General features: G+C 38.8%; 1 protein-coding gene across 2 annotated transcripts in view; it reads right to left on the bottom strand.

Annotated features, from left to right (window-relative positions):
* Nucleotides 1–21,283, bottom strand: part of IL6ST (interleukin 6 signal transducer) — a 30,632-nt gene extending 9,349 nt beyond the window's left edge. The window contains exons 1-11 of one of the 2 annotated variants that reach the window (XM_027900168.1): nt 21,247–21,283; nt 15,441–15,521; nt 14,595–14,906; nt 13,021–13,153; nt 11,602–11,762; nt 11,124–11,275; nt 8,580–8,739; nt 4,069–4,151; nt 2,610–2,829; nt 1,182–1,358; nt 389–487 (exon numbers count right to left, since the gene is read on the bottom strand). In XM_027900168.1, the coding sequence (XP_027755969.1) occupies nt 389–487; nt 1,182–1,358; nt 2,610–2,829; nt 4,069–4,151; nt 8,580–8,739; nt 11,124–11,275; nt 11,602–11,762; nt 13,021–13,153; nt 14,595–14,906; nt 15,441–15,507 (1,564 nt within the window). In that variant the 5' untranslated portion in view covers nt 15,508–15,521; nt 21,247–21,283. Of the gene's footprint in view, nt 1–388; nt 488–1,181; nt 1,359–2,609; nt 2,830–4,068; nt 4,152–8,579; nt 8,740–11,123; nt 11,276–11,601; nt 11,763–13,020; nt 13,154–14,594; nt 14,907–15,440; nt 15,522–20,586; nt 20,771–21,246 lie in introns of those variants that run through there. The other variant, XM_027900167.1, reaches the window with a different exon arrangement.
* Nucleotides 21,284–27,511: the final 6,228 nt, after the last annotated feature.

Below are 27,511 nucleotides of genomic sequence, written 5' to 3'. Positions count from 1 at the left end.
ATAGTTAGACTAACTCTTCTGGAAAGCACTGTTTTCAGAAAAAATAAAAAACTACAAAGATGTTCTAAAAAAGGAAAACAAATATGAAAAAGAATAATTAATTAGTCTTGGTTTTATACTTGAAATTTAAAATAAATCAGTATATAAATATCACTATACCAAATTATCTGATAGAGGTTGGAAAAACAGAATGTGCCAGCCACAGACATCTATTTAACTCCTAAATACTGTAAATAACCAGAATGGATATGAACAGAAGAGACTAGATCAATTATGGCAGAAGTATTAGACTGTTTTTCAGTACGTAGTCCACATTAAAGCAAAGGCCTCATTTTTTTTTGTCAAAAAGATCAGTGTATGTGTTCTAAGATGATGATTCTGTACTTACGGTCTTGCTTCAGATAAGCCTTCACCGACTGTCCACTTCCCTGGCCATCAGCATATAGAGGGTACACAGTTATCAAGTAACACTTGAACGGCTTTATACCTAATAAAAGGAATTTAAAAGTTGTTGTTTATTCACAGAGAGTCAAATTGCTCACCATCCTTCTCATTTACTTCAGATACAGACTTCTGAGTTTTGTCTGTTTAATTAGATTCACTTGTATCTAGGTAGCTGAGTATTTTCTAGAGCTCACTGACATACTGCTCCAAAATATTAACTAAAGGAAGTGAATTCATATTCAAATGTTAAATTTAATAAATAGGCTTCAAAGAAGTCAAGGGTCTTTTTCTAATTTATTTTAAATAAAAAGCCTTTATCTGTCTGCAGTACTAGCTCCCAAAATTACTGATTTGAGTTACTGTTCATAATCAGAAAAGAACAGTAAAGCTGATCAAGTTTCAGTATTTGAACTGAAGAAGGATCAGAGAGTTTGATTTTGAAGGAACTAAGCCTGTTCACTATTTTAATGGTTCCCAAGACTGAAAAGACTAAAACCAAAATGCAGATAAAACCACTTGCTGTTACATGACATAAATTTCAAAATGCAAGATCAGATACAGTTTCACAAAAATATACTCATAATAAACTAAAAGAAAAAACCTTCTCAGCACTAACCCAGTCTCCTGTTTTACCACAAAACTCTAATCAGCATGAGGATGTTCTTCACCTTGAGAATACTCACTAGGTTTTTACAGCATCCCACTGTAAAACTTTTGTACACTTATGAGCTGAATACCTTTTAAGTCTATTCCTTGAACATCTCCTTGTGCAATCTGCCATTCTATGATGCAGTCTGAGCGGCTGGACACCAGACACCATTCGATCACATATCTAAGAACATAACTGTTAGGAGCAGTCCACCCTACCCACAACTTGTCATATTTAGGCAATGTTCTAAGATTCTTCACAGGAGCTGCAATGAAAGAAAACAGAAAGGTGATCAATACTAACAGTTCTTCCACTAAATATTCATTATAAGAGATATTCTGAAAAATGTTGATAGTTTTGGGTTACTGCAATGGTGGTAAACTGACAGAACCTACGTAAAAACCATTTTCTGAAATATGGAGGTATCCACCCGAATCTTTGTATCAGAGATCCAAAGTAAGCAGTATTAGGCTATATGAAAACTGGAAATTAGACTCTGCTTCTCTGTTCTCCAACACAGTAAGTTGCCTCATTGCATGTAAACAGACACTACGTTTCTTTCTTCCAAAAGAAAGGGTCTATTTCAGAGAGAAATTAAACTCAGAATAGGAATTTAAAGTGTATCAAACAGCCACACTTAAGAACCGTATGAAGATTTATACCTTACCTATAGTATATACATATATACTATATATATATAGATAGTATATATCTATATAGTTTATATATAGAGAGAACACTATATATATGTTATATACTGTATACCTTATATATACACTATATACTTACACCTTAGCAAGTGCTTACTTCCTTTTGCAATGCTACTTTATTTGAATCATACCCTAAACTAATTCATCTAATGGTTTTAAAACCAGCGGCTCTCCCTTCTGTTTACTCTAAAAGCAGCATCTACCCATAAAACTGTTTTTTGCTTCCTCTCTTGGTAATGTTTGGGCTGGAAATAAGGAGAAACCAGCCTGTAGTTCTTATTCCTGTATAATAAAAAGAACATGAAAAGGAACACAAGCAGTAAGGAAACAGTGGAAACATATGACAAAGAAACAAGGCAAGATACTGAAAATGTGGGAGAGTGAGACTGGGAAAAGCAAAGAAAGAGGCAGAAAGAAGATCAGGAAGTTAAAAGAAGAGCAATGGTAAAACTATAAGTACACGAAGTAAATGATGCTTGCTTCTTCAACATATTTTTTTTTTTTTAAAGAAGGACACAAAAATGCCTGCTAAGAAAAAAACAACAGGGAATATTGGTACACAGCAGTTCTAAGGATCAAATCCCAGCAAAACACACACACAGCTTCAAATGACCCTATGAGTACATAAATCCATATGTTCCCTGGTATATAAATGGTAGAACAGTTATAAACACATGAGACTGTAGATACATTCAGCAGTGCTTTTAATTGTGTCCATGTAAAAGGTATAATTTTACAACACTAAAGATTTTTTATAACAAAAGCCATGCTGATTTATTTGACAGAGACATTACCAGGACACTAACCTTTTGAATTACTTGCTGGGATAAGTAAAACTGATGGAGGAGATGCCCCAATTCTGTTATGGGCAGTCACAGTCACTTCGTAAGTTCTATTTGGCAGCTGTAATGTAAGGTTGGTGCTGGTAACATTGAATTTCTTCACTGGACTGGAGAGAGATGATTTATCTCTGACAGTCAGTTCATACTGCAAGATTACCCCATTGGCTTCAGAAGGCTTCAATGCCTGTCAGAAACACATCTTTGATTAAATTAATGTGACATGTCCCTTACTGTCTTTAATTCAAAACTCTAAAAACAAAACAGTTGCATAGATCAAATATCTGCATATTTAAGACAAGCATAAATAACCCTTGTTCATTTATGTAAAACAGTAAATTCTAAACCTCTTTCTCATTTAAATACTATTTTTCTTGGATCAAAATCTCACCTTAATAAAAGCTATTCTGTAAAGACCACAAAACATGTGTTGATAAAATCTCTGTTTTAAGTGACTTTACAACACAATGACATAAAAAGGAGTCTCATATCTTAAGCTGTGTTGAACCTGAAGCAAAACACTCAAAGTAGTTTTATTATGCATGGGAAAAATACTTGTTTGTGTCATCTAACAACACAGAAAAACACTATGTTTCTGTGTAACAGTATCAGTTTCCAGAAAAATTGTGAGAAAATTGAAACTGTAAAGTAGCAGCAGTTTTTCTATTCTAAGCTAAATAATGTCACAATCAGAATCACAGAACATCCTGATTTGGAAGGGACCCTCAAGGATCACTGAAGTCCAACTCCTGGCCTTGTCCAGGACCACCCCACAAATCACACCATGTGCCTATCAGTGTTGTCACAAGAGGTGTCAGAAAATAATGCCTTATCAATTTACGTGTAACTTCACACAATCCACATAGCAATAGGGGAGAACTAATAATAAAAAGACACCTGGGAAACAGTTTACAGACCAAAAGAAAGCAGAGGATAGGGACTGACCATAATTACATTCCCTGTCTCAGTTGGACCAATCATCCAATTGGACGCAGCAGCCTACTGTGTGCAAACATGCAATACTGTATTTAACAAGCCTGACCTGTGCAGGATTTCTAGGCTTAATGGATTTTGCAGCTGGGGTTTCACTGTCCAGACAGTGAAGCTTCAGATTACAGCACAAGGCACAACATGAAGGTTTGCTTAGTTCAAGTCGAAGTTCCAAAATCACAGACTTCTTAAGGACAAGTCAGAAATCTGAAAGTGTATTCTGTATACTCTGGATCACAGTTGTGTGTCAGTTAACTGATGGCCTTTACATCTCTACTTTTAACTTTCCATAACTCATTATTATAGTAAGAACACTAAAGGAACTTCTCACATAAATAAAACCTGTACTTTCCCAGAACCCTACTCAAGGTTGCTGGGGTACATTTCTCCACTTAAAAAGAATGCTCGATTTCTGCAGTTTACCATGTTGCTTTACCTTCCACATCAGATGCACGGTCCAGGAAGCTGGTGAGTGAGATGCATCAATGATCCTCCATATGGGTGGTCCTTTAGTTGGTTCTGATGAAAGAAACAATACTTGATAGTAGACATATTTTTTAAATTGTTTAAATTGTTTAAAATTGTTTAAATTCATAATTTGATTATCCTATGCTTTAAATATATGATTTTTATATTTTGTACATTAATAATTTTTTTGTCTGTTTTACCTCAAAAACCCTTTAGTGTTAAGTATACAGCGTGCACCTTGTTTCTTATGATTTACATTATGAATGAAGGAGAACAAGGAATTGAGGCAAAGGGAGCTCTTAACCTCACTTGAGTACCTGCATTTGATTTACATGAAAATGAAGGAACTGTATATCTTGCCTAATATGGATCATGTTCATTTGCTACTATAACATCGTTGTTTGAATGCTAAAATAAGACATGGTTAGTTAATATTAACAGTATTTTTGCAAATCCAGTCATTACAGCAGAACAGCAATGCAGCCTAAATAGGCAGGCAGTCCTGAAATCCTCATTGCTCAGCCCAACCAAGAAAACACAGAAAATGAAGCCATATTATTATTAGGAATTGAAAGGTAGTTACTAGAATACTGAAATAATATTTTACAATATCTCCCCCAGAGAAAATAAATTTTGCACAAAACTGAAGCAATGCCATTATGCACAAAAATTCCACTTTGTTTAAACAAAAATTACTAAAATATTTGTCTTATTGTGCCAATCTAAGATGACAAATTCATTCAGTTAGAGCTCATTATTGCAAACTCAGTCAGGATAAAGAAGGAAGGATTTGTGATCTGTTTTAACAATTGAACCTATATTGGTTTAGCTTTGTTTAAAGACATGCTCTGAACTCTGCAGCAAATAGATGGCTTAGAAGTGAGCACACCTTGGAGGGCATTATGGAATACACAGGATATTACAGAAAGAAGACTAGATGCAAGAAGAAAAGGCTAAAAGCCATTAAAAAAAAATCCCTACTGAGTATTAAGTACACAAAAAGAAGCTCTATTCATCGGCTCCATATGGGGTAGGATCAGTACATACCAGAAACAAAGCCAATTTTGCAGCCTATTGAAGTAGAAGAGAAATGGACACTGGAGCAAGCAAAAGTAGTTTAATTCCTCACAACTTTAGAATGAGTTTCTAACTGATACTAATAACCAAGTTCCTACAAAACCAAGATAAAATCCCCACGTTATTTAATTCCCTTTAAAGTCAGAAATCAGCAAGTGATTCTCAATGCTGCTACTCCTGATGATTCAGGAGGAAACCAAACAAACTTTTAAAATAAAATCCCTTTGAGGGCAATTTACTAATTCTAGAATCTCCAGAAATCAAAATGCATATTATTGTAACTTACATAGCTTTGCAACAAATCTATTCTGCTGGATTTGAAGATGCTTGGCTAGAGTCGCTATTTGGAAGTAAAAAGTAGTTATTTCCTCATAAGGATTATGTAGTAAAATAACTGCCAAAAGATTTCAAAATTGTCAGAATGTTTGCATTACTCTAACACTGTAATTCTGCATTTCCATTTACGGATTCTATTAAAACTTCAGTTGATTAGTTACAATACTTAATGCTTGGAAACGTAACACTTGGATAAAACCATATGAAAAATACAGAAGAATACCTTCCTCCAAAGAGTAAACAAGCCTGTATCTTGGTAGCTTTCTACTGAGACAAACACCAAATCTTTGAATGCAGAGGGCAAGCAGATGTGGAACCTTCTGGGATGTGTGTCTAACAATCTTAGACAAAGCACAATATTCAGAAGTTAATTTTCTAATTTGACTGAGGGCAATAACTGTGTAAGTAACTTAAGTTTGCAGTGTCTGCTTGTTTCTCATTTAATCTTTGAAACTCAAAAATAAAAATATATTAATTAAGTTTTGGTTTAGTTTTGCCAAAATTGCAACCTGGAGTCCTTTGTCTAAGCCTGACACTGGGTAGAAAAATAATCACGAAACTACATACTTCATAACCTTTCCAATTAAAGTTATCCCACTATCCTATAAATTTACGAGGGTATCTGCAAGAGGTGACCCCACCGTTTAAGTTGTCCATAAGTGAATTCAGAATAGGAAATTATCCTACTGTTAACCTATTCCTGTAATAGCACAAAGTGCCATCTGACTAGCAAGCAATGTAGGAAAATTGTGACTACCCTATTGTCATTAGGAAGGCTAGTTATGACAATTAGTTAAAATTCTTCTCTACCAGTAGAAAATACACTGTATTTTCATTTACAGCATATCACAACTAATGACACAGGCATTCAACAGCTTATTGCACACTGAAGTTAATTATTTTTACCTTAGCAAGAAACAAGACACTAATGTAGGGTGTTCTGACACCAACACAGGTTCAAAAACATTTCAAACATATATTAAAGGTGTTGAATTAGTTCCAGTTCAGATTATGCAGGTTACTAAGATGAACAACAAAATGAAAACAGACCACAGAAAGCTAAGTTCTTGATGAAAGTCTGGGAGTTTTATACTGAAAGCCAATTAAAGGGCCAAATGAACAAGGTCTAGGTTGTGTTTCAATATGTGCTGCAAGTAATTCTGTTCTGTTAATGGAAAAATTTAAGAAATGACTATTTTAGAAGAGGATTTTTCACACAGTAACAAATGCATGGGTGTGATTTGAATGTGATTTCACTGCTCAGTTATTGTTGTGCAACTTTATACGAGTTTCCAGTCGCTTGCCACAATTGCTAAGTCATTAAATGCTGCAGAACAAAACAGCTAAACAACATCAGTAACAAAAAATGCTAAATACACTCAACTAATGGTTTTAGCACAACTCAGTGGCAGAAGGTATAGTCTCTGTACTTAAGCACAAACTTGAAGGAACGCCACTCTAGTGGGAACATACTGCAGTGATTTCCATGAGTTGAGAAGTCTCTTGAATTCATAACACAGCAAGCTCTAGTTACTTTAATGCCACAGTACATTTCAAGCAATGTGTATGTTCATGAGCAACTCAAAGCAACCAATGAAGTTAAAAAATGTGCTGTGGAATGCAGTGGACACGCATCTTAGAAGACATGGAATGCAGTCTCAGTGCCACTGTCCTGAAGGAATATGAATATGACCAGGCTGATGTAGCACACCTGCAGAACATGCAGTTCAATGTAAACAGACAATGTCGTAACAGCTGACTGAAGCACTGCAAGTATTTGAAAGGCCAGTCAAGTCGGTGAGCTGGCTGTAGCAAGAACAGATTTAGTGCATGGTAACAGTTTTACAGTGCTGAGGATTTGTTCCACAAAGCACTGAAAGCTGAGGCCTGATTGACACTCTTAAGCATTTTTTTTTAAACAGGGCTGTGAACGTTACACCTAGTGGTTTGCTATCTTTTGTGTATCTTTAAAATTTACACTTTGAAATTGTATGTATCCTGCTTGCAAAGTCTTTTTGTGCAAGACTAAATGTGATTCAAATACTGCCCCAAAGAGCTGAAGTATGAAGTTGTTAAGCAGTTTTCCTCATTAAATTATGACAGTAGCAATTAGTGTTCCCCCCTATTGAAAGGAACAGGATATTACAAGTCAGATCTATAAAACAACTCCAGTGGTACCTCATCAAGAAGGAACATTGAGAAAACACTGAATATTGTGATTATTATAAACAAAATAGAACCATTTTCCACACAAACTCAATCTTGCTTAAACTGCTTAAAGATGACTTCTATAGATGGCATTCTCTTTCTTATTCCTCTCACAGTGACAACCACATCAGTGACGACCAGTAGGACTCTTGATTACTCTGTGTATAATGTAAAGAGTGGGTACAAGGTGGTGCAGAGAGAGCTGTAAGTGACTAATAAGCAATAAAGTGTTACAGATGCAGAAAACCTTAGGAAAAGTTAAAAGTAAATCAGAATGTTTTATTCAGATGCTTTGGTGCATAAGAGGCTACACTTACTATACGCACATTATTTTGTATCATTGCTTTACTAAGTTTGTGAAGAAGCCTATGCATCCTATGTGACTGCTTCTGTTTCATGATTGTCGATGCTTGTTCACCTAGAGCTTTATCTAATGGCATCCTAAACATCAAGTTTTTCACAAAGCAAGGCAGTAGGTCTACCAATAAAACTTTCTAATAGGCAGAATAACTTCTGTTAGAGGATAACCTTCAGAATGAAAAAAAACAAGCATAAAGCCTACAGCTCCTCTAGAAGACTTCGAAAATATAGTTTTCTGTGAAGAAAGCTCTTCTTCCCTACCTCCCATTCCAGCTGTTTCCAGGAAGCACCACTACACTAGCTTAATGGGAAGCTATTCTTATGCTCCTTGGAATGCCCGGGTCAAGTCAGTCAGTGCTGAAAGTAGCTCAGGAGAGCTTTGTTGCATATCTAATCAAGAAACTCAAGTAAGGATCTGCAATTTCAGCTGGCTATTGCCAAAATGCTGAATACTCACACACTTTGAAAGTCAGTGACCTACTTTCATATATTACTTACTATCTTCAGTGGTGATCCCAGTCTTTTCTTCACTCCAGTCACTCCAGTAGCCCACTCCATCTTCCTTCATGCAACGAATGGAAAAGACATACTCTGTGAAGGGTTTGAGCCCTTGAACACTGAACGAAGTTCTTGGGGAAGCTGTATCTTCTGAAGGAATCTGTACATAGAAGAAATATTTTAAAGGCACTGATCAAAATACTATAAAGCTGAGTTCTGTGCTACTACAGCTGTCATCCAATTGGGCTCCCCACCGCATACACACACATAACAAACAGTTTCCTCCCTGCTTATTTCCAAAGGCTTCATATCTCCACCATTGTTTGACAAAGATTCAATCACAATTGTGTGTCTTTACCAGGTCTAACAACATACATGCAGTAGAATAGTTAAGCACCTACCTCAGAATAATCTCTCATATTCTGATTTTTTAAAACTAGCTTATATCTCTCTTTTTCCTTCTCATATAATTCTGCTACTTACTGATCTGTAATATCCTGTCTCACATTTCAGAACTTCACTAGGTTATCTTAACTGAAATTGAAAATAATTCTGGAGTAATTTATACTTTTGCTAATAAATTAGTTTATTTTCATAGGCTCTTTTGTTAATCTCAGGTGAGCAACTGAATGCCAGAAAAGTAATCTTATTTCCTATGTACAGAAACAGGTGTGATATAGATAATAGACACAAGTAGGTACATACATAGACACTGACTGTCACATGCTATTCCATTTGCAATAATGTTTTTACACTGAGGAGTTCTGCAAGAGGAATGACTGAAGATAAAACATAAATGTGGGACACTTAAAAGGTTAATCTTGAGAGCAAAGAACTACCAACATAGTCAAATTTTACCACAGTTAAGCAAGTTCAGTTGATTTAAAAATTACTGTTTCAGTGGTCTTGTGAACATGTCAAAAAGGCAAAACAAGTTAAAAGAACTTGCTCTATCATCCTATAAAGACAAAATATCCCCAGATCCTGAAGTTGCAGACTACATTGCGCAGGTCAGTGTTCTTTAAAATATCAATACAGGTGACCTTAATAAATAGTCTCTGCATCTAAAACCATATTAGATACAAAGGCAGCTGAGTTATGTCACCTGCTCCAAATATAGTATTTTGGTAAAATCAGAAGCAGCCTTCTTTCCAAGCAGTCATGGAACTCAGAATATTTTCAGGCCTCTGCACTGAAACAAGATCTTGGAAAAAAAGAGCATTTCTGGAATACTGCTGCTCTGATAGAAGGCCTAAAGTAAGGAAAAACTGAGAAGCTATTAAAAATATGTCCATAGACGGAAAAAAAAAAAACAATGCCAGAGATCTTGATGATGGGAAGATAAGGCAAGGCATATTCCTTACTCTTTTCCCGTTCCTTGACTGCAACACACTTAAGGCAGGTATGCAGGGCAGCCAGATTTACAGAATTACACAGTCATTTAGGTTGGAAGAGATCACTGAGGCCAACCATAAACCTATCACTGCTAAGTCCACCACTGAACCGTGTCCTTAAGTGCAACATTTAGACACTTCACAAACAGTTCCATGAATGGTGACTCTACAACTTCCCCGGGCAGCCTGTGCCAAAGCTTGAGAACCCTTTCCATGAAGAAATTCCTCCTCATATCCTATCTAAACTGCCCTGGCACAACTTGAAGCCATTTCTTCTTGTCCTAACACTTCTTACTGAGGAGAACAGACTGACCCTGACCTCGCTACAGCCTCTTTTTTGTTAGTTGTAGAGCATGATATGGTCTCCCCTGAGCCTCCTTTTCTCCAGACTGAGTACCCCCAACTGTTCTGTGTAACATTTGTGCTTGAGACCCTTCACCAGTTTCACTGCCGTTTTCTGGACACTCCCCAGCACCTCGATGTCCTTCTAGTAGTGAGGGGCTGAAAACTAAACATAGGATTCAAGGTGAAGCCTCATCAGTGCCAAGTACATGGAGACATTCACTGTCCTGGTCCTGCTGGCCATATTATTTCAGATCCAAGCCAGGATGCCATTGGCCTTCTGGGCCACCTGGGCACACTGCTGGCTCATGTTCAGCTGCTATTGACCAGCAGGTCCTTTTCTGCCAAGCAGCTTTCCAACCACTCTGCCCCAAGACCATACTGCTGCTTGGGGTTATTGCAACCCTACTGCAGGTACAGTAAGTTCAAAAAAGCATTCCAGAATGGCACAGTGTTTACCCAAGCTCTAACTGACATTTAGATCACTGTATCTGCAGTGCATGGGAAGTAGAAAGTTCATGAATGCTCTGTATGTTGCACATGCAGAATAAAATTCAAAATAAACATACTGCACTGTGATGGGGAGAACGGCAGAGAAGTCCACAAAGATAAGAGAAGGTCACTGTACTCAGATTGTGCCAAAAGACTGCTAATTCACAGCTTTCATGAAAAGGCCAGATGAACTACCATAGGTAGCCATACAAGGTGTAAGAAAATAAAAGTGAACTGTAACAGTGAGGGAATTTCTGCAGTTTGATGGATGGCTGGGTTACACAAGAAGAGTGGCAAGGGACATAAGTGGTATTACCTCCATCCAGTTTGTGTCACCAACGATTCTATAGCGAATATTGAATTTCAGCGTCATCACATTAGATGAAATACGATTCTCCCAGGAAAGCTTCAGGACAGTAGGCAGTATTCCTGAGCTGACTGTTACATTGTGAGGAGACAGTGGTTTAACTAGAAGAGAAGAAGTCAGAGTCAGCTCCACAGCTGTATTTTACAATGACTTTAGGAGCTGGTACACTCTATTGCAACACTAGCATTAAAGCCTTTCATATGCCTGCTACTTCATATTATTTTCTAAAGCAGACTACTCAAACTTGCCATCTGAATTGTGATGAAATCTCTCTGTCTCTACCTTTGCCCAGCACAGTTGAAATTCTAGTCAATAACATTTTTGCAGTGTTAATTTTTATGGTGAAGAAACATTAAAATACTAATTCAGCAATATTCACAGAAACAGTAGTAATGTACTATTAAAGCTTTAACAGGCATATAATTACCAATATCAATGGGATCAAGAACAAGGTGATCAGATTCAGCCTTCCCAAGAGCATTTGCTGCTTCTACCCAGATCTCCAGGTTAACAAAGAACTGAACATCAGGAATTGTACAAGAATTGTTTACATCTTTTGGTATACAGTCGGGAAAATTTTCTCGTGGCCTGAATAAAAGAGAAGGAAAAACAAGGTACAAAGCAGTAAGTTTGGAGTGATCAATCAGTTTATCTTGTATGTTTCCCCTCTACCATCTCTACGACTTATCTTTGTAAGCAAAGGAGGAGTGGGAAGAAAAAGTAAACAGATGAAAATGGCTAGTTCAGCCACAAATGCATAAGAGCATTAGAATTGAAACGAGAATAAAATCTCTTGGCTTCCAGTCACATATCTTCAAAAGCACAAGCCACAGTATTTTAATTAAAGTTGTATAAAAACCTGACTTAGCTTAAAAAAATAAAGATCAAGAACTGATACAACTAATCAAAAGCAACACTGCTACTAAATGGAAGCATATTCATGCATTAAAGGATGTAGTCGGTACTATCTGTATACCCATCAAGAGTACAGTGTTAGAGGTGCAACACAATTTCTGTTCACCACCTCTGCTACATTAACAGTAGATAATTCTAGGGCATCAGGATATTTGCAAAGCATTAAGGTTTCCTATCTGTGCATACTTTCTACTACAGCTGTTACCACAACACTTCAGCAAACTGGGTAGATGGAAAGCTGGAGGCAGTCACTCCTGTTTCCAGAGCAGAGCAACAATTCCGCTCATTCCATTTTAAACTACAAGAGACCATTCGAATAGTTTGAAAAATACTTAACTTGCTTTCACAGTAGAAATACTTTGTTGAAGCTTTCATATTAGGATTAACTCAGAATAGTGTTTGTCCATGATTCTTACGAAGTGCAGAGTAGATAATACCTCTGCAAAATTCAGTCACTATACGTTGGTTTCTCTACTTAGAATGATAGAATGGTTTGGATTAGAAGGGACCCTGTAAAGGTCACTTAGTCTGATTCTCCTACAATGGGCAGAGACCTCTTCTACTTGTTTAGAATGTGACAGAACAGTCAACTCAGAAAAATGAAAAATAAATAATTTGGGTACAGCCACCTTTTATTAGGCATATTGTACTCAAGCCACACTTATCATGTATTTGAAGAATGGAAAACCATGAGATTGTTGTTAATCCAAAACAAGTGCAGCAACAAAATTTCATGTCTGACTTAGAATCTTCCAATAACAACTTCTGTAACTCTTCCCTTCCCCCTCAAACCAGACAGATAGCAATGTTTCAGAAAACTGGACTTAAATGTTTAAAACTTTTCCAAAGTATCAAGGAATTTCAAGGAAATTTGGCTTAGCCTACAAGTATTCTTCAAAATTATTTAGATATTCTATAGAGGGCTACTTACCATCTGTATTTTAACCTGAACTGAGTATCCAGGAATGTTGGCCTTCCAGGGTTCCAGGTACAAGTCATAGGATTTGTGAGCTTTGATATCTGATGCACAATGCAACTTAAGTTCTTGGGCTTCTCTGGGGGCACTGTACAGAAAGTTAGTATATAATTAATCTATACACACATTTCAACCCAATAAAAATCATTAAAAGTGTCCCATTAGAGCAATTTCAGTGAACATCAGAAGTATTTACTCAATTTTATTTCTAAAGGAGGTGGCAAAAAAACTCTAAAGTATGATTCAGCAATCAAAGTCAAGAAGCTTAACCAGTTGCTTTGAAAAACAGTAGATCGTATAAGGAACAAGCACCTGTCAGTAAGGAATGACAAAGATTTCTCATTCTGAAGCAGAAAGTCTGATATCAACCAATTCTCATCTAAATATATTTTCATTCACACAGGATGCTTTAGTTGCAAATGCATGCAAGAAGATTAGGGATCTTCATCAGTGAATTGTACTGTGTAAGAAACTTCTTCAGAATGCACCAAAACTATTTGCTTTCCTTCCTAAACTTGCATTCTTCTCAAACCTGTTGTTAGCCTCATTACTTATTTAGTACAATAGCTTTAAATACAAATGCATGTCAAGATGCATAATGTGAATTACAACTGTAGAATGTCATCTGTACTGTCCTTTAGTTTATCATAATTTATCTGTCCTCACCTATTTTATCTGTCACATCTTTTCCGGTAAAATATTTACTCCTCAGAAGTTGAAATAGGAAATATTACTTTTCTGAGAAAGTATCTTGCAAGTCATGCTAGAACCACATTAGTCTGAATTGTGAACTCAAGTCAGCGGACCATTCAACAACTGCCAACACCAGGAGACAATATAACTCATCAGCCATATCGTACGATATTTAGGACACTTGAACACTTACTACATAAGTAGGATGCCAAGTAATTAGGAAGTAGCATATTAAGTTATTCATGACACTTTCTCAAGACCTCAGTCTTGTCTCAAAGACCATTTGCTCGGAACTACGCAAGTACTACCATTCTTGAACAAGGAAAGTTTACAGTGAGTTAAAAGTATTTCCTTACGTTTAGAAGTAAAGTAATACAAGTAATATGTTCCATCCTTAAGGCAGTTCAGGTTAGCTAAAGTGGCACACATGGACTAAGTATTGCTCAATCCATCAGTGAAGAAAACCTTAATTTCAGTATTCAAAATCAACACTGATACAGAAGTAAGAAGTAAGGAAAAGTTAATTTCCTAGGATCTATTTCTGTTAAATCCATATCTTAGTTCTGTAACTCAAATCTTCCTGCTAAAAGTTTTTTCTGTTGATCTGTTTTCATCCTATTTAAACACTGAAAATGCTGAGTATTTTCTGTTTTTTAGAACACTTTATTCAGTGCATATTTACCAGCTTTGCTGTCATGTAATTTGACACTATTTTTCTACAATTATGCATGAACTGAGGGATTGAAAATAAGTGTTCCAAGATATGCACACTTTCCATTGTTTTAATTTTCCTATTTCTCAGAAGACCAGAATAACACGAAAAAAATGGTACTCACAGCCTACTGTAACTGTAATTCCATATATGTTCTGTTCAATCTGTCCATCTGCTAAAATGTTGCATGTCAGAGGAGTAGCTAGTGAAGAAGTGTCATTAAATGTGACGCTGGAAACCGTTCTGTTTATTTCACGATACTGTTCTTTAGGCACCACTCTGTTTTTAATTTTCCAGATAATTTGACTAGCATAGATATTGCCAAAGTCAAGACAACTCTCATTCAGAATGCATAATGCTGTGAAATTGGAACCAAGGGCCAACACAGGAGACTCTGGGATGATGTGACCACATGACTGCACAAGTCCACCTGAAGCTAAAAAGAAAAAACAATTTAATCTTTCTTAAAAACTACAGAGCATTCCATAATCAATACTGCTGATACACTGCTAGTGTAATGTTAAAAATACTACATGTCTAAGCAGGAAGTTAAGTAGTTACTTGACAGTTATAAAACTGCAATTCATTAGTAGACCACCAAGCAGATCTAAGGGGCAAAATCAGTGCAGTGTTCCTTTGGCTTTACAAAAGCATTTTACCAAGCAAAAAAAGCTCTATTCACAAACAAGAGCATTTAGAGAGAGGAGAGTATAGGGTTGAATGTTTATATGTTTTGAAAGAAGAAGTTATTACTCTTGAGGTTACTCTTACAATAAAAAGGTATTTCCTATTAAGGAAGTTAAAACAGAAGAATCAGGGTAAGTGTGGACCTTTGTTGTGGTGGACTAGCATTAGAAGAAGGTGTCCTAACACACCTTGTTTTCTGTCCCCATCCCACAAGTATCCAGACAAAAACCAAGTATTCAAGAAGTTGTACAAGTCTCTTGTGTTTGAGAAACAGAACTCTTACCTTCAAGAGAACAAATATTCAGCAGCAGATAGAAGCCATAGGCCACCCAGTTCCACCCAGAAAGCATGCTGCACGGAATTCCTGTAACAGAGAAAGATATACATATATTTTAATTTAAACTATTACTCTTTAGTTTAGATCAATGTAAAATTCAGATTTGCATTTGCTTTAAGATCATTTCTCACCTATGCACATTTACTTTCCTGAAAGAGTTTGTATCTTCTCACTCTAGAGAAAGAATGGGCATATTGTTTTCATTTCCCTCACTGCTAAAACAAAATTAAATGTTTACTTAAGACAACTGACACAGTTTAAAGCCTCATCAGGTAAAAATTTAAGAAATGTATAAGCTTAAGGTTTTCATGTGGTATGTGAAAACAAACCTTACTGGTACTTCGTGGGAGGTTCAGTTAGAATACGAGTGTAACACTGTGGTTCAAGTTTTAAAATATATCCCTATGAAATTGGTTATGGTTACCATATTCACCTTAGCTTTCAGTGGCTTTGGACAAGGTTCAGAACAATTCATCACAAAACCACTGTCTCTCATTCACAAGAGTGACTTAAAATACATTCCATATCAAGAACTGTTATCTACTATAGAAAAAGCTCTAATTATTTCTTGTAAATGTTACAAGGGAGTTCATAATTCCTCAAAAGTTGGGAAACTTTCTATAATATCTTACGTTATTTATTTTTATATTTCAGCAGAGCTCACTTATTCTGTTTTGACAAATCTATATAACAGTTCAGAGGAACTGAAGCATTCACACAGTAGCTTCCACTCCAGTTGTTTTGAAGCCACAAAACTTGTTCTTATTTTCTCAACTTGCAGTGGTAAAGCAGCCCTAAACTACTAAAAGCAAGTGACCACTTCTACCTTTTAAAACCCAATTAATTTCATAAATTTATATAAATTTACATGGTAAATACAACCAAACTCTGAAGAGTATTCTCTTTTAATTTAAGTCATTAAACCAGAACATAGGAATCTACTTTAATGCCTTGGCTTACACTAACACTTATCAGAATACTGCTTTCTACCTAAAGTTTGTTGTTCTCTATTATGGATAGACCTCAGGCTCTGTCACTTAAAGCAAGACTCATTTAAAACTATTTAAGTAGGACAATTGGAGTTGTAGAAGATCTGAAATTCATCAGAATCCTGAGGGCAACTACAAGGTAGGTGGAAAGATGCAGCAGCTCCACTTCACTGCTAATTGCCAACAGCCACAAAACAACAGCAGAAGCACCTTCCACACTGAAGGGGAAAGAACGAAACAGATGTGAAAAGGTAAATAAAATTTTTTTTTAAAAATTATGTTCAGTATAGCAGTTCTCTCCCATTTGGAGTCATTTGACATAACACACTAGAATAATGGCATTGTCAGCTAAACTAAGTATAACATCATTACAAGTTACTGGTTTTCTTTTTGGTCATTATTTATTCAGATGAAATGATATTTCCACAAAATTATTCAATGATTTTCACACCAGCAGTTTTTAAGTATGGCTCAGGTTAGGAAAAAAAACAACTGCAAAGCAACCGAAAATAAATAAAAAGTAATAGTCATCAGAAGTAAACAGAAGTAATCAGAAGTAATATGGAATTAGTATAGATTTTATCCTAAAGTATGATGTTTTTCATAGAAAATTTTAATAAAATTACTATCTTTTAAAATAAATGCCATTTCTGTATGTAACTGTTTTCCAGGCTTAGAATACTACATTTCAGTTGTCCTGAGCAGATTAATTCACATATGAGAGGTTGAAGTCCAAATCTCTACACTACCTCGCACTTTGGAAATTTAGCGCCTGTTCTGAGGGAGCAATGAAACCCTCCACAGGATATGGTACTTAATTCCACTGCATTCAGCTCCTAAAACACAAGAGAACCGAGACTCATGCTCCATCAGCTGCAAAATAGAGTTAAGTGGAAAGCTCACCCACCTACCTACAGTATGGGAACCAAGCAGTTGCGACTATAGAGTCAAAATCATGTTCAGTATATATTTGCTTTAGGCAATTCTGACATATTTTACCTCTCCCCTCCTCCACTGATCAATACAGTTTGAAGAAGACTGAAGCTACACACCTCCCAACCCACAAAGGGTCTATTACCATCCCTTCTAATGTATACTATTTTAATAATTTAGTTCTAGCAGAAAGAACTAGAATTACACTAGACACCTCCATTCATCTAGCCTACATGAAAGCTGTAAAAAAACCGAAGGCCCCCCCCCCCCCAAAAAAAATGGTGGGGTTTGTAACTAACAAAACAAGGACCCATACACAACATTAGAATGAGGAAGATACTTCTATGCAAAGTAGCATTTTCTTATCTGAGCATGTAAAAGTGCTAAAGTGAAGAAACCCTGCAGATAAGCCAACCCAAACTTTAAAAGACAGTGCCAGCATTCAACAGAAATGATAATCACTAATTGTTCACCTTTAACTCCTTTAAGTGAGACTGAGCCGTTAGTCTAGAGACAACAGAAAATGCAGTAGTTTCTTCCACTCATTATGCAGAGCCCAAAGCTAGTATAGTGTATTAGGAATCTAAGGTTCAAGTTGAACCTGATGCCTGAAGTTTGCAAATTACTCTCAGTTTAGTCTGCCTAAGTGACAGGAGATCAAAGTCCATCAAAATACTACAGAGTAAAAACACATGGTCAATTTAGAACTACTGTCTGTAACAGTCCTTAACTCAGAACATAAGTTATTCCAAAGAGGAAGAAAACCTTTTAAAATGCTCTGATTATTTCAGTAAAGAAAGACTTACAAAACTTATATGCTCTGAGATCACCTCATTTAAACCCTAAATCCTACGGAATTTCTATTACTCTTCTTCACGTCCTAAAACCATTTAGAAAGGAAAGCACTAAGCCTTCATGCCTGGTGATACTTCAGATGATACTTCAGGCAGTGTCCTGTGAAAAGCTAAGAACGACCCTAAAGCCGAGCTTCATATGCACAAAGTAGCAACACTGCTGAGTTTTATAATTAACCTGTGACCTGTTTTTGGAGAAGTGTCAGGCATTCATCCAAAACAGGTATCATTACTTACTCTGAGCAAGGGAGAAGTCTTAAAAATTAATCTTCTTTCATAAATCATGAGAACTTCCCCAAAATGAATACAGATGACATATAATGAATTATCATCTCTCCGTTTCAGAGAGGTGACAATTACTTTCCAAATGACCGGCAAACGACAATGTCAGCTTAAGAAACTGTAGCCAAAACAGGTACTTGCCAGCAAAGCCGGCTTGAAGTCAGGAAGTACAGATAACACCACAACCACCACAGGAAGATGTTCAGTCTATTAAGGCTCATCACCACATAAATCACAGAAGACCAAAGGTTGCTGGCAAATGGATTTACAGAAATTCCTCAAAAAATTAAGAGCCCAGTTTAGCGCTTCAAGTGGTAATCTCTCACTAAGAATCCACACAGGTCAGGTAGATAGGGCCAGTGATACTGCACAAAGCAGCTACTGCTTGAGGTTTTATAACAAGCCAGGCAGATACTTAAAGCCCATCTAAAAGCTGCAGCTATCCTCAAGGAATTCTGATTACTACAACAGTAACTGCTTTCTAATTAAGAGTATTTAATCTGCAAGCTTCCTTCCTTCCTCTAAGCTTACTTCCTTCTTGGAAATATTTATGAGGTTGAAACAACACCAAACACCTCTAAGACAAGCACTTGAAAATAATACATGACATTCCTTATATGTACAGAATATTCTGAAATTCATTCTCGTATTTAAAGTCTCTCTATGTGAAAGGGATTATCTCTATCCTTTTCACCCTATAGGTATGTAATTTCTCTACATTACTCATTCCTTTGACTCTAGGAGGCGGCTTCTCCATACCTCTGGGGTTTTAGTATAACACTCAGACTAAAAAATAAACAGGAAAAAGAAAAACAAAAAAGGGACACAGATTAAAATTACTGAAATGCCTAATTAGAGTAACCAAATATTTGCTGGCAATAATTAAGTTCTTCCTGGTATTTTTTTAAAACTGTAAATAATTCTGTCTGAAATACTTCAGGATTTTTTCAAAGCTAATGAGTAGTAGCTTCAGTCCAAAAATTAAACTAATTTATACAAAATAAAGTCTTAGCATTCCATGCACTTATCTTGAAGTCAAACCTTCCAAACTGATCACCAGCAAGGCTGGTTCTCTAATTTACACAGTTCTTGCTAATAAAAAAATCATTATTAAAAAAATTGCCAAATTTATTTATTTGTGTATCATTGTGCTAGTGCTAATCCTCCAGACAAGCAGCACAGGAAACAATGTATCTCCATTTTATATACTCACTTATGGATGTGCACTTATCTTCCCCCCACAGCCAAAAATATTTACATATTTGCTTTACTTGAAGCTATCACATTTCTAGACACGTAAACAAGATCCAAGTAATTGCTTCTAGTGCTCAACTTCTAGGAAGTAATCTCAAAATGTCATCATCCACTCTTACATTCTTACTGTGATAAATTAACATACAGATTAAAAATTTTTTGAGTTCAGAAGTTAGATGCGCTAAAGAGGTATCTTTTACATAATTATTCCTCTGAAAGTAACAGTATATAAGAAGAGAAATTTTATGTTTTTACAAAAAAAAAAAAAAGGGTGAAAGAAAAAAGACCATTAACTCCCAAAAGTATCCAATCTCTTCAAGTTGTGGATCTTCCCCTTTCCCCCCCCCTTCCTCAGTGACAGGACAGATCTCCAAGGACAATACTATAATCCCACATAATTCTACTTCCAGGTTTCTCCTTCAGAAATGTCTCAGAAGTAACAAGAAGCCACAGATGGCAATCCTAGTCAGCCTAACATAAGGATGAAAACTGAGACTGGGATTTATTCTCCTCTGCACTGCCAACACACTTGGCAGACTGCTTTCCTTTGTGCCTCAGTTTCATCATCTGAGAGAAGAAAATAATGACGCCTATTTTCTCTAGGGAAAGCATCCGAGCCCTACTACAGGACTGACCGGAGCTCCGGAGCACGTTGGAAATTACCAGAGGACCCAGACTGACCACTGCACCCACCCGCTCCTCCCTAATTCCTCAGGGAATCGCTACTTCACCAGCAGTAAGAACAAGCGAGCGTCTCTTTCAAGGCTAGCAGTTTTCTACCTTCTCATCCACAGGCAACAAGAGCAGATCTCTTGCGGCAAAGGCAACAAAACACTAACATTTCTATTAAGGAAATGCCCGCCGATAGAGCGGCCGAGCTTGTCAGGGAGCCGAGAGTGCCCAAGAGACGCGAGCTCAGCGAGGGTCGCGGCCCCTCTGTCAGCGCAGAGCGCCGGCACTCGCCACCCCGCTCTGGGGGACAGCCCAGACACCCTCCGGCTTGACCTACCCCCCGGGCCAGGGGAGGGGCAGCGGGTGGGACCCCCGGCAGCGGCCCCGCGGGGGGATGGACGCGCGGAGCGGCCCCGAGCGAGGCCGTGCCGCGTTCGGAGCGTCACCGCCGGGCAGCCCCGCCGGCGCTGCGAGGGGAGGCGGGACGAGGCGGGACACGGCCGCGGGGCACGGCTGGCGGTCGGCCCGGAGAACGAGTGGCGCAAGTGCCGCCCGCCCGCCCCCGCAACAGCCCCGGCGCGAATCCCCGTCAGCCCCGGACGAACGCACCGGTGCCCCCGCCCGCGGCGCGCGGCCCCCGGCAGCGGACGCCCCTCAGGGCGAGGGCGCTGAGGGGGCCGAAGGGGAGGGAGTGGGATGGGACGGAATGGGACGGAATGGGACGGAATGGGACGGGATAACCGCACTGACCAGACCCGCGCCCCTTACCCGGCGCCGCCGCCGCTCGCGCCCCGCGGCTGCTGCCCCTACGCAGCGGCCGGGCCGCCCCGCGCCATCGCGCCACCGTCCCGCACGCGCAGCCCCGCGAGCAGCCACGCGCCAGCCCCGCCCCGGCCCCGCCCCGGCCCCCGCGCGTCCCGCCCGCCCCTCCTCCTCCCTGCGTCGCCATTGGTCCACGACCTCCGTGACGTCTCCAGAATGGGCGTGTCCAGCGAAGGGAAGGGGCTTCCCGTAAGGCGGCGGCCCGTGCCGGGATGGCGGGGGAGCGGGGCCCGGAGGGGGCGGTGCCCCGTCCCACCATCCATTTAGCCGCCTGCGTTGGGGTGTGTGCACCTCTCGGCCCCGCGCGGCTCTCCTTCGAGGTGTGTGCTAGGTGTGCGCTCTCTTGAGGAGAGCCGGCCCCTGCCCAGACCGCCGCCGGTCGGGCCACTGGAAGCTTCTCCCGGCCCATGTCCTGCCGGGCCTGCGCTGGCGGCGCGGTGGGAGTGTTGTCCTGGGCAGGCCCAAGCAGCCAGCGACCTTCCCTCCGTTTTGCAAGGCTCCCCTGGGAACGCGGGCGGCTGGGAAATGCGCTTGTCAACAGCTGCGGTGTGAGCAGAGCGTTGCGAGCGAGGGCAGGCTCCGTGCCCGAAAGTCACGGTGTCAGTCCTGAAAAAGGTGTTTGTGGAAGGCCGGATTGCTAAGGAATGGCCCTTAATGTAGTTCGTTTTCCTGATCATGATCCAGCGAAGCCTCCATGTTCTCTCCATGGTTGTACTTGCACATTTCTTCATTCAATAACCCTGAAAAAATGACTTTTGTATTTTTATATCAGACACTAACATACCCTCTTCATTCCAGATTAGTTCAGTTCGGGAGTGAGAAGGAACACGTTCAAATGACATGCCACAGACTTCGGTGGTCCCGAGAGTGTCCAAGGAGACTCCTTCTAGTCAGGAAAGCACCAGACATCACTAATGCATGCCCGAGTTGCTTCCTGCCATACAGTTTAGGCTTTTGCCCATTCACTTCTTAAATTATCTTTGGGCTTGAGTAGGATATGAGCTATATTATATTTTTAGTTACATCTTTAGAGGAATGAGCAGATTCACTGGATGAATAGAGCATCTAGTCCAATATCTGGTTTCAAGCACTGGCATGAGCTGCTATTGAGAAAAGATTAAGACCTTTGGAAAAAAGATAGTGGAAGATAACTTATGTGTTTAGTACCAGTTCTCTGATTATGTTTCTTTAAGCCATTACTTTCTGCAATGGCTTAATATTCCCAACAAAAATGTTTTGCTTACTCTGAGAATGTTGTATACTTTCTACACAACAAAGTAGAGCTGGATGGACACTTCAGAAGTCATTTAGTTCCTCTGCTTTCCTCAAGGCAAAATTGTCTATACTTAAATAGTGTCTGATAGATATTTATCTAACCTGCAGCTTAAGTTTATTAGTCCCTGCTCACAGCTGATGCTCTTCCTAGTAACCTTAGATTCTGTAAATGTTGCTGTTTCTCCCATTGGTGGTCTCTACACTCAATAGTCTTAATCCTTTCTATTTTCTACAGGGTTTTCTAGTGTTCAAGCCCTTCTTAATGTATCAGAATTAATTTCACAGTTTTTTCATTATGAAAAAAGCAGTTTGACACTTTTACTTTCTCTTCAAATTGCGCTTGGTGTGTCTGTCATTATGAGTTTGAGATTGTACAAGTACGGTTCAATTGTATAATTGACAGATTTTGGTCTGTATGGATATGCCTCCTTCAGCACCCTCAAAAATTGTTGTCTGGCAACAAAGGTTTAAGTGGAACCAGGCTCTAACTAGAGGGACTGAAAAAATAATGTTATGGGCTTTTTTCCTCGTTTCACCACATCTTCTATGTCTTGTAAAATCACTTGAGTTCTGCTGCTAAATAGACATTTCAGAGTAGACACTCTGCTCTCTCCCCTCCCCAAGGTGACAGAAAGCCTCCTGTGACGTTCTTATTCTGAAATCCTATAGCCTGAATCAATTCCTGGTATATTGCCAAAGCTCGTAGAACAATCCCCCCCACCCGCTTTAAAACCGATTCCGTGTCAGGCGTCACTTCCATATGACATGTATTGTAACTCTTTAAATAAGCAAGAGCTCTTGTATTTCACAGGCTATTTAGGAACTTAATTTAAAACTATTTACACATAGCTGAAGTTGCACAGAAAACCAAAATTATTTGTTTGTAACTGTGATTAATTTTTTTCTGTATTGGCACAAAATATAATTTTTTCAGTAACAATTGAGTTGCCAAAAATCTGGCTTGTATTCTTAGACATTAGCCATCTTCTGTTGCAAGCAGGTAAAAAGTTACTGTTGCAGCTGCCACTTGATAGAACTGGGACATTTGGGATCCCTGGTAAAGAAAAAGAGTTAAACCCTTCAAGCATGTTGTGAAGTGCCTTTTCTGCACATAGACCATTTCCTGAAAGGCTCTTCAGTTTCATTTACTCCTTTATAGTCTTACCTACTAAAACACGTTATACAGCTTTATAGCGTACTGTATATGCAGCATAGTACTGGTATAGGTAATATAAACATCAGTAATTTAAAGTTTCAAATACTCAGAGAAGTGCAAAAGTCTGGCCACATTTTAAAAATGTTCCTTCAAGCTAGTGTTTTAATCTGCACATTGGATGAGGCATTATATTAAATGTTTATATATTTATTGAAATGTTTAGTCATATATTCCCTAAATATATGAGGAAAGAATAAAAGGAAGTTAATTATCAGGAATTGGAAGGCCTTTGAGATTAATTACTTACCTGCTTATTTAGACTACAGTTTGTTTTCTAGCACAGTGTTCAGATCAGGGCTATATAGGATATTTCCAAGCTCCCACAGTCCACAGCTAGGATATAAGTAGGTGGAGCATGTCTTCACACCCTCTGCTTTTTCAGCCCCACAAAGAAGAGGGTAGCCTGGGAGTGCGGAGGTGGGCAGTGATGCTAGGAAAACATTTAATGATTGGCTAAGATTTCTAGGTAGCTGTTTGACTGTGGGAGCAGAGACAGTTTTTTTTAGAGATGCTCTTAGAGATTATCAGGAAACAAACTTGTACCACTCTTTTTGGATATTTGAAGCAGTTTTGTAACAGGCTGTGACAAGGTTTGCAGTCAGTACAAAAGCTACTGAATCCTACAATAGGTATGCCACAGAAAGGAAAATATATTTCTGGAAATTATTATTATCTTGATATAAGGACATGAAGCATCCTGTAGATGCATCAGGGGTGTGAAAAGATTCCTCAGTCTGGATACATGTGAGTTTTTTTTTTGAGATGGGTTGCTGTTGGGAAAATTTCACAAGTAAGGGTGAAGCTGAACAAGGAGACCTTTCAGTGGCAATGTTCTGACTGATGGCAAGTCAGATTAATTTTCTGTGAGATGGCTGAATTACTGTATAGAACTATTTGCCTGTAAGGTTCAGTGAAACATCCAAACCTCTTGCTGTAATGATGATGTTATCTCAGCTTATATGACTCTCCTGAACTTGAACGTAGGATCTCCAGAGTCTGACATTTGTTAACATGAAGAAGAGTCACTTTTCTTCCTCTCTCAAGAGTGGAGAGGACTAGTTCTTTGGCCTGAGCTGTCAGAACAGTAGCAGACTGTTCTGTTGAAGCTTCTAGGTCATGAAGTTATGGTAAAGTCCTTTTAAGATGTAGGGAGGACACAGGCTGGGAGGTGGCAGCAAGGAAAAAAAAATGGCTGATGTAAGTGTTGCAAATGATTTAATGACAGTTACGGCATTTCATAGTCCTATAACTTAGCAAAAATGAGCTACTCCGTGGCAGGAAAAAATAGGGTTGTTAATTCATTACTTCCTTTTGAGGCAGATATGAGTATATTTCTTTTTCATAAGAGCAAGTACGTGTTTGTCACCCTGTGACGAAGGAGTAAAGATCGCTGAGCCTCAAGCAGCCGTTATTGCAAACAAACAAATATGTACAACTTGATGGCATCTGTTTCATGAGGGAATGAATGATGCATATGGCAACAGGACTGCCCTCGCAGGACTTCCTTAGCATCGCTATGCCTAGTAGGTTGCTAAAATCTGAGGCTCTGGATGAGATCTTACAAAATTCAGTCAGGGTCTGTAGAGTTGCAGCTAGGCTTCAGAACTTCAGGAAAATCTTGTTATTGTCGGTAAAAATTAGGAATGGGGATAGTTGACTCTTTCATATGTGAAATGCTTGACAGGAAAGCTTTGGGTTGTTGAAGAGGACTTGACCCAGTTCTTTGTTGTTTTCATTCAGGAATAGAAATGGTAACATCATGAAGCTGCAGCAGGACATATGGAAAAGAAAGGGCATTGGTTATAGACCACTTTAAATTAATGGCATATCTAACAGAGCAGTGTGGAACATAGCAACCTGCTTGTTTTTCTAGAGTGGAAATCATATAGCTAATGTCATTTTAGACATAGGCAGTAAAGCTTTGACTAATGGAACATGTTGCTGGGGGTGTTTTTTTCCAAAAGGATGGTGGGCAGGACAATCCTAAAATAAAAGGACTGGTCTTCTTGGTAAACAAGAGTAAACATGAGACCAGAAAAAGGAAAACCAATATGAAATTTCAATGATGATAAAGTGAAAATACTGTAAAGGATTAAGTTAATCAAACATAGAAGATGGTTAAGTCAGAATAAGCAATACTGGTCACTGCAAAGAAGTGTTGATTCAGAGATAGGATGAGGTGAAGGTGTTATGACATGCTGCAGTCACTTATGCCACATGTGTGAGCTGCCTATGAATTTAGTATGCTTTTTGCAGCTACTGGAGCTAAAATGCCTTTGGAGTGATTCTCTACCCACAGACTGAATGTAGATGTATCCTTTCACAAATGCTTTAGGCAAAACTCTTAGACGTGGGCAAGAAGACCCAACTAGGAGTAGCAGAAGATGATGAAAAAGAAGAGGAAGGTATCTTCAGAATGAGGGGTATTGTCTTTCCTATTTGGCCTCAAAGATTTTCATGAGCAGTGTAGCCAATAACAAATATGCAAGAAAATGTCAGTCCTTTTTTGCCAAAGTAATTGTTCGGACGAATCAAAGTCATGTGAAGAACAACTGAGCTGGGCCTGAATATTGGGCTGACAGAAGTGATAACAGCAGTAGAAAAGGGCATTCTGAAACTGAGGCTGTGGTTCAGTCTCCTCTGTTACGGGAAGCCAGTCTGTGTTATACAGATGTGACTGTGGATTCCTTTGTGATGCTGACCTCTTAAAAAACATGTAAGTGGCACTTCCTGTCCTTTCCAGTGGGTAAGGGAACAGTTCTAGTCAGCCAAATTATCACTGACCGTGGTTATCCATGCCTTCCTCTTGCGTTTGGAGCAGGCTGTAACAACGTTCAAGTTTGTGCAGAACAACATCCCATGACTTTCAGGTTGTATGAGAACTGGCATACAAGGTGCAGAGCTACAAATGAAGCTTGTGTTCCTAGTCCTCAACTGCAGAGCACAGCAGGTACAGCACAGGGGGTGCCTGGCCCCATGCTCTACACCGTGGTTGCTCCGTTGAGCTGTGGAGTCTAAGACTAAGGCTAAAACTTGTTTGTGTGAGGGCTGGTCTTAGGTAGTGGAATGACTCTAAACACTAAGAGTGTGTATGAGGTAAGCTTTGTTATGGTTGGAAGTGGTTTGGCTTTCTGATACTACAGCTTGTGCCTTCTCAGTATAAGGTGGTAGAGACACATTGAAGAAACTGTATGTGGAGCTTACAGAGAAGAAATAATCTACAGGCAAACTACTGACAAGTCATTTTTGTAATCTTCCCTGCTATGCTTGCTGTTATACACTATACCACTGAAATCAGTCCAGTGATATACCACTTGGTTGCCTGGAAGAGAGCTATCAGCAATGATATATAATTTCCTTTAAGTGACACATTTTAAAAAAATGGACTTAACAGCTTTGTGCTTGAAGTTTTCTGCTTGAGCTGTTAGAAAACACAAAATACTGGAACCTGTCTTACGACATGCTGTAACAAGTGTTTGCAGTCAAAATTTGGAAAACAAAAATGATAGTGATCATGTGTAAGGTATAGCCAAATCAAGCCCAGTTTCTCAGTACTAAAGCTCCTCCACAGCGCCAATAGCAGCAAAAGCTTGCTTGAAGAGATAAGCCAGATACATATGAATCACAGTCTGAGAGCATCTCCTACAGTGAGCTGTAAACATTCTCTTTAGAGCCTACTCCCCAGTATAGAATTTGTCATTGTTACTTGGAATTCTGGTA

Source organism: Empidonax traillii, unplaced genomic scaffold, assembly GCF_003031625.1.
Source record: "Empidonax traillii isolate 1590-97213 ecotype Southwest subspecies unplaced genomic scaffold, ASM303162v1 scaffold714:size326938, whole genome shotgun sequence".
Classification (NCBI taxonomy): Eukaryota; Metazoa; Chordata; class Aves; order Passeriformes; family Tyrannidae; genus Empidonax; species Empidonax traillii.
The sequence above is the reverse complement of the archived record's forward strand: the minus strand, read 5'-3'. Positions and strand labels throughout refer to the sequence as shown.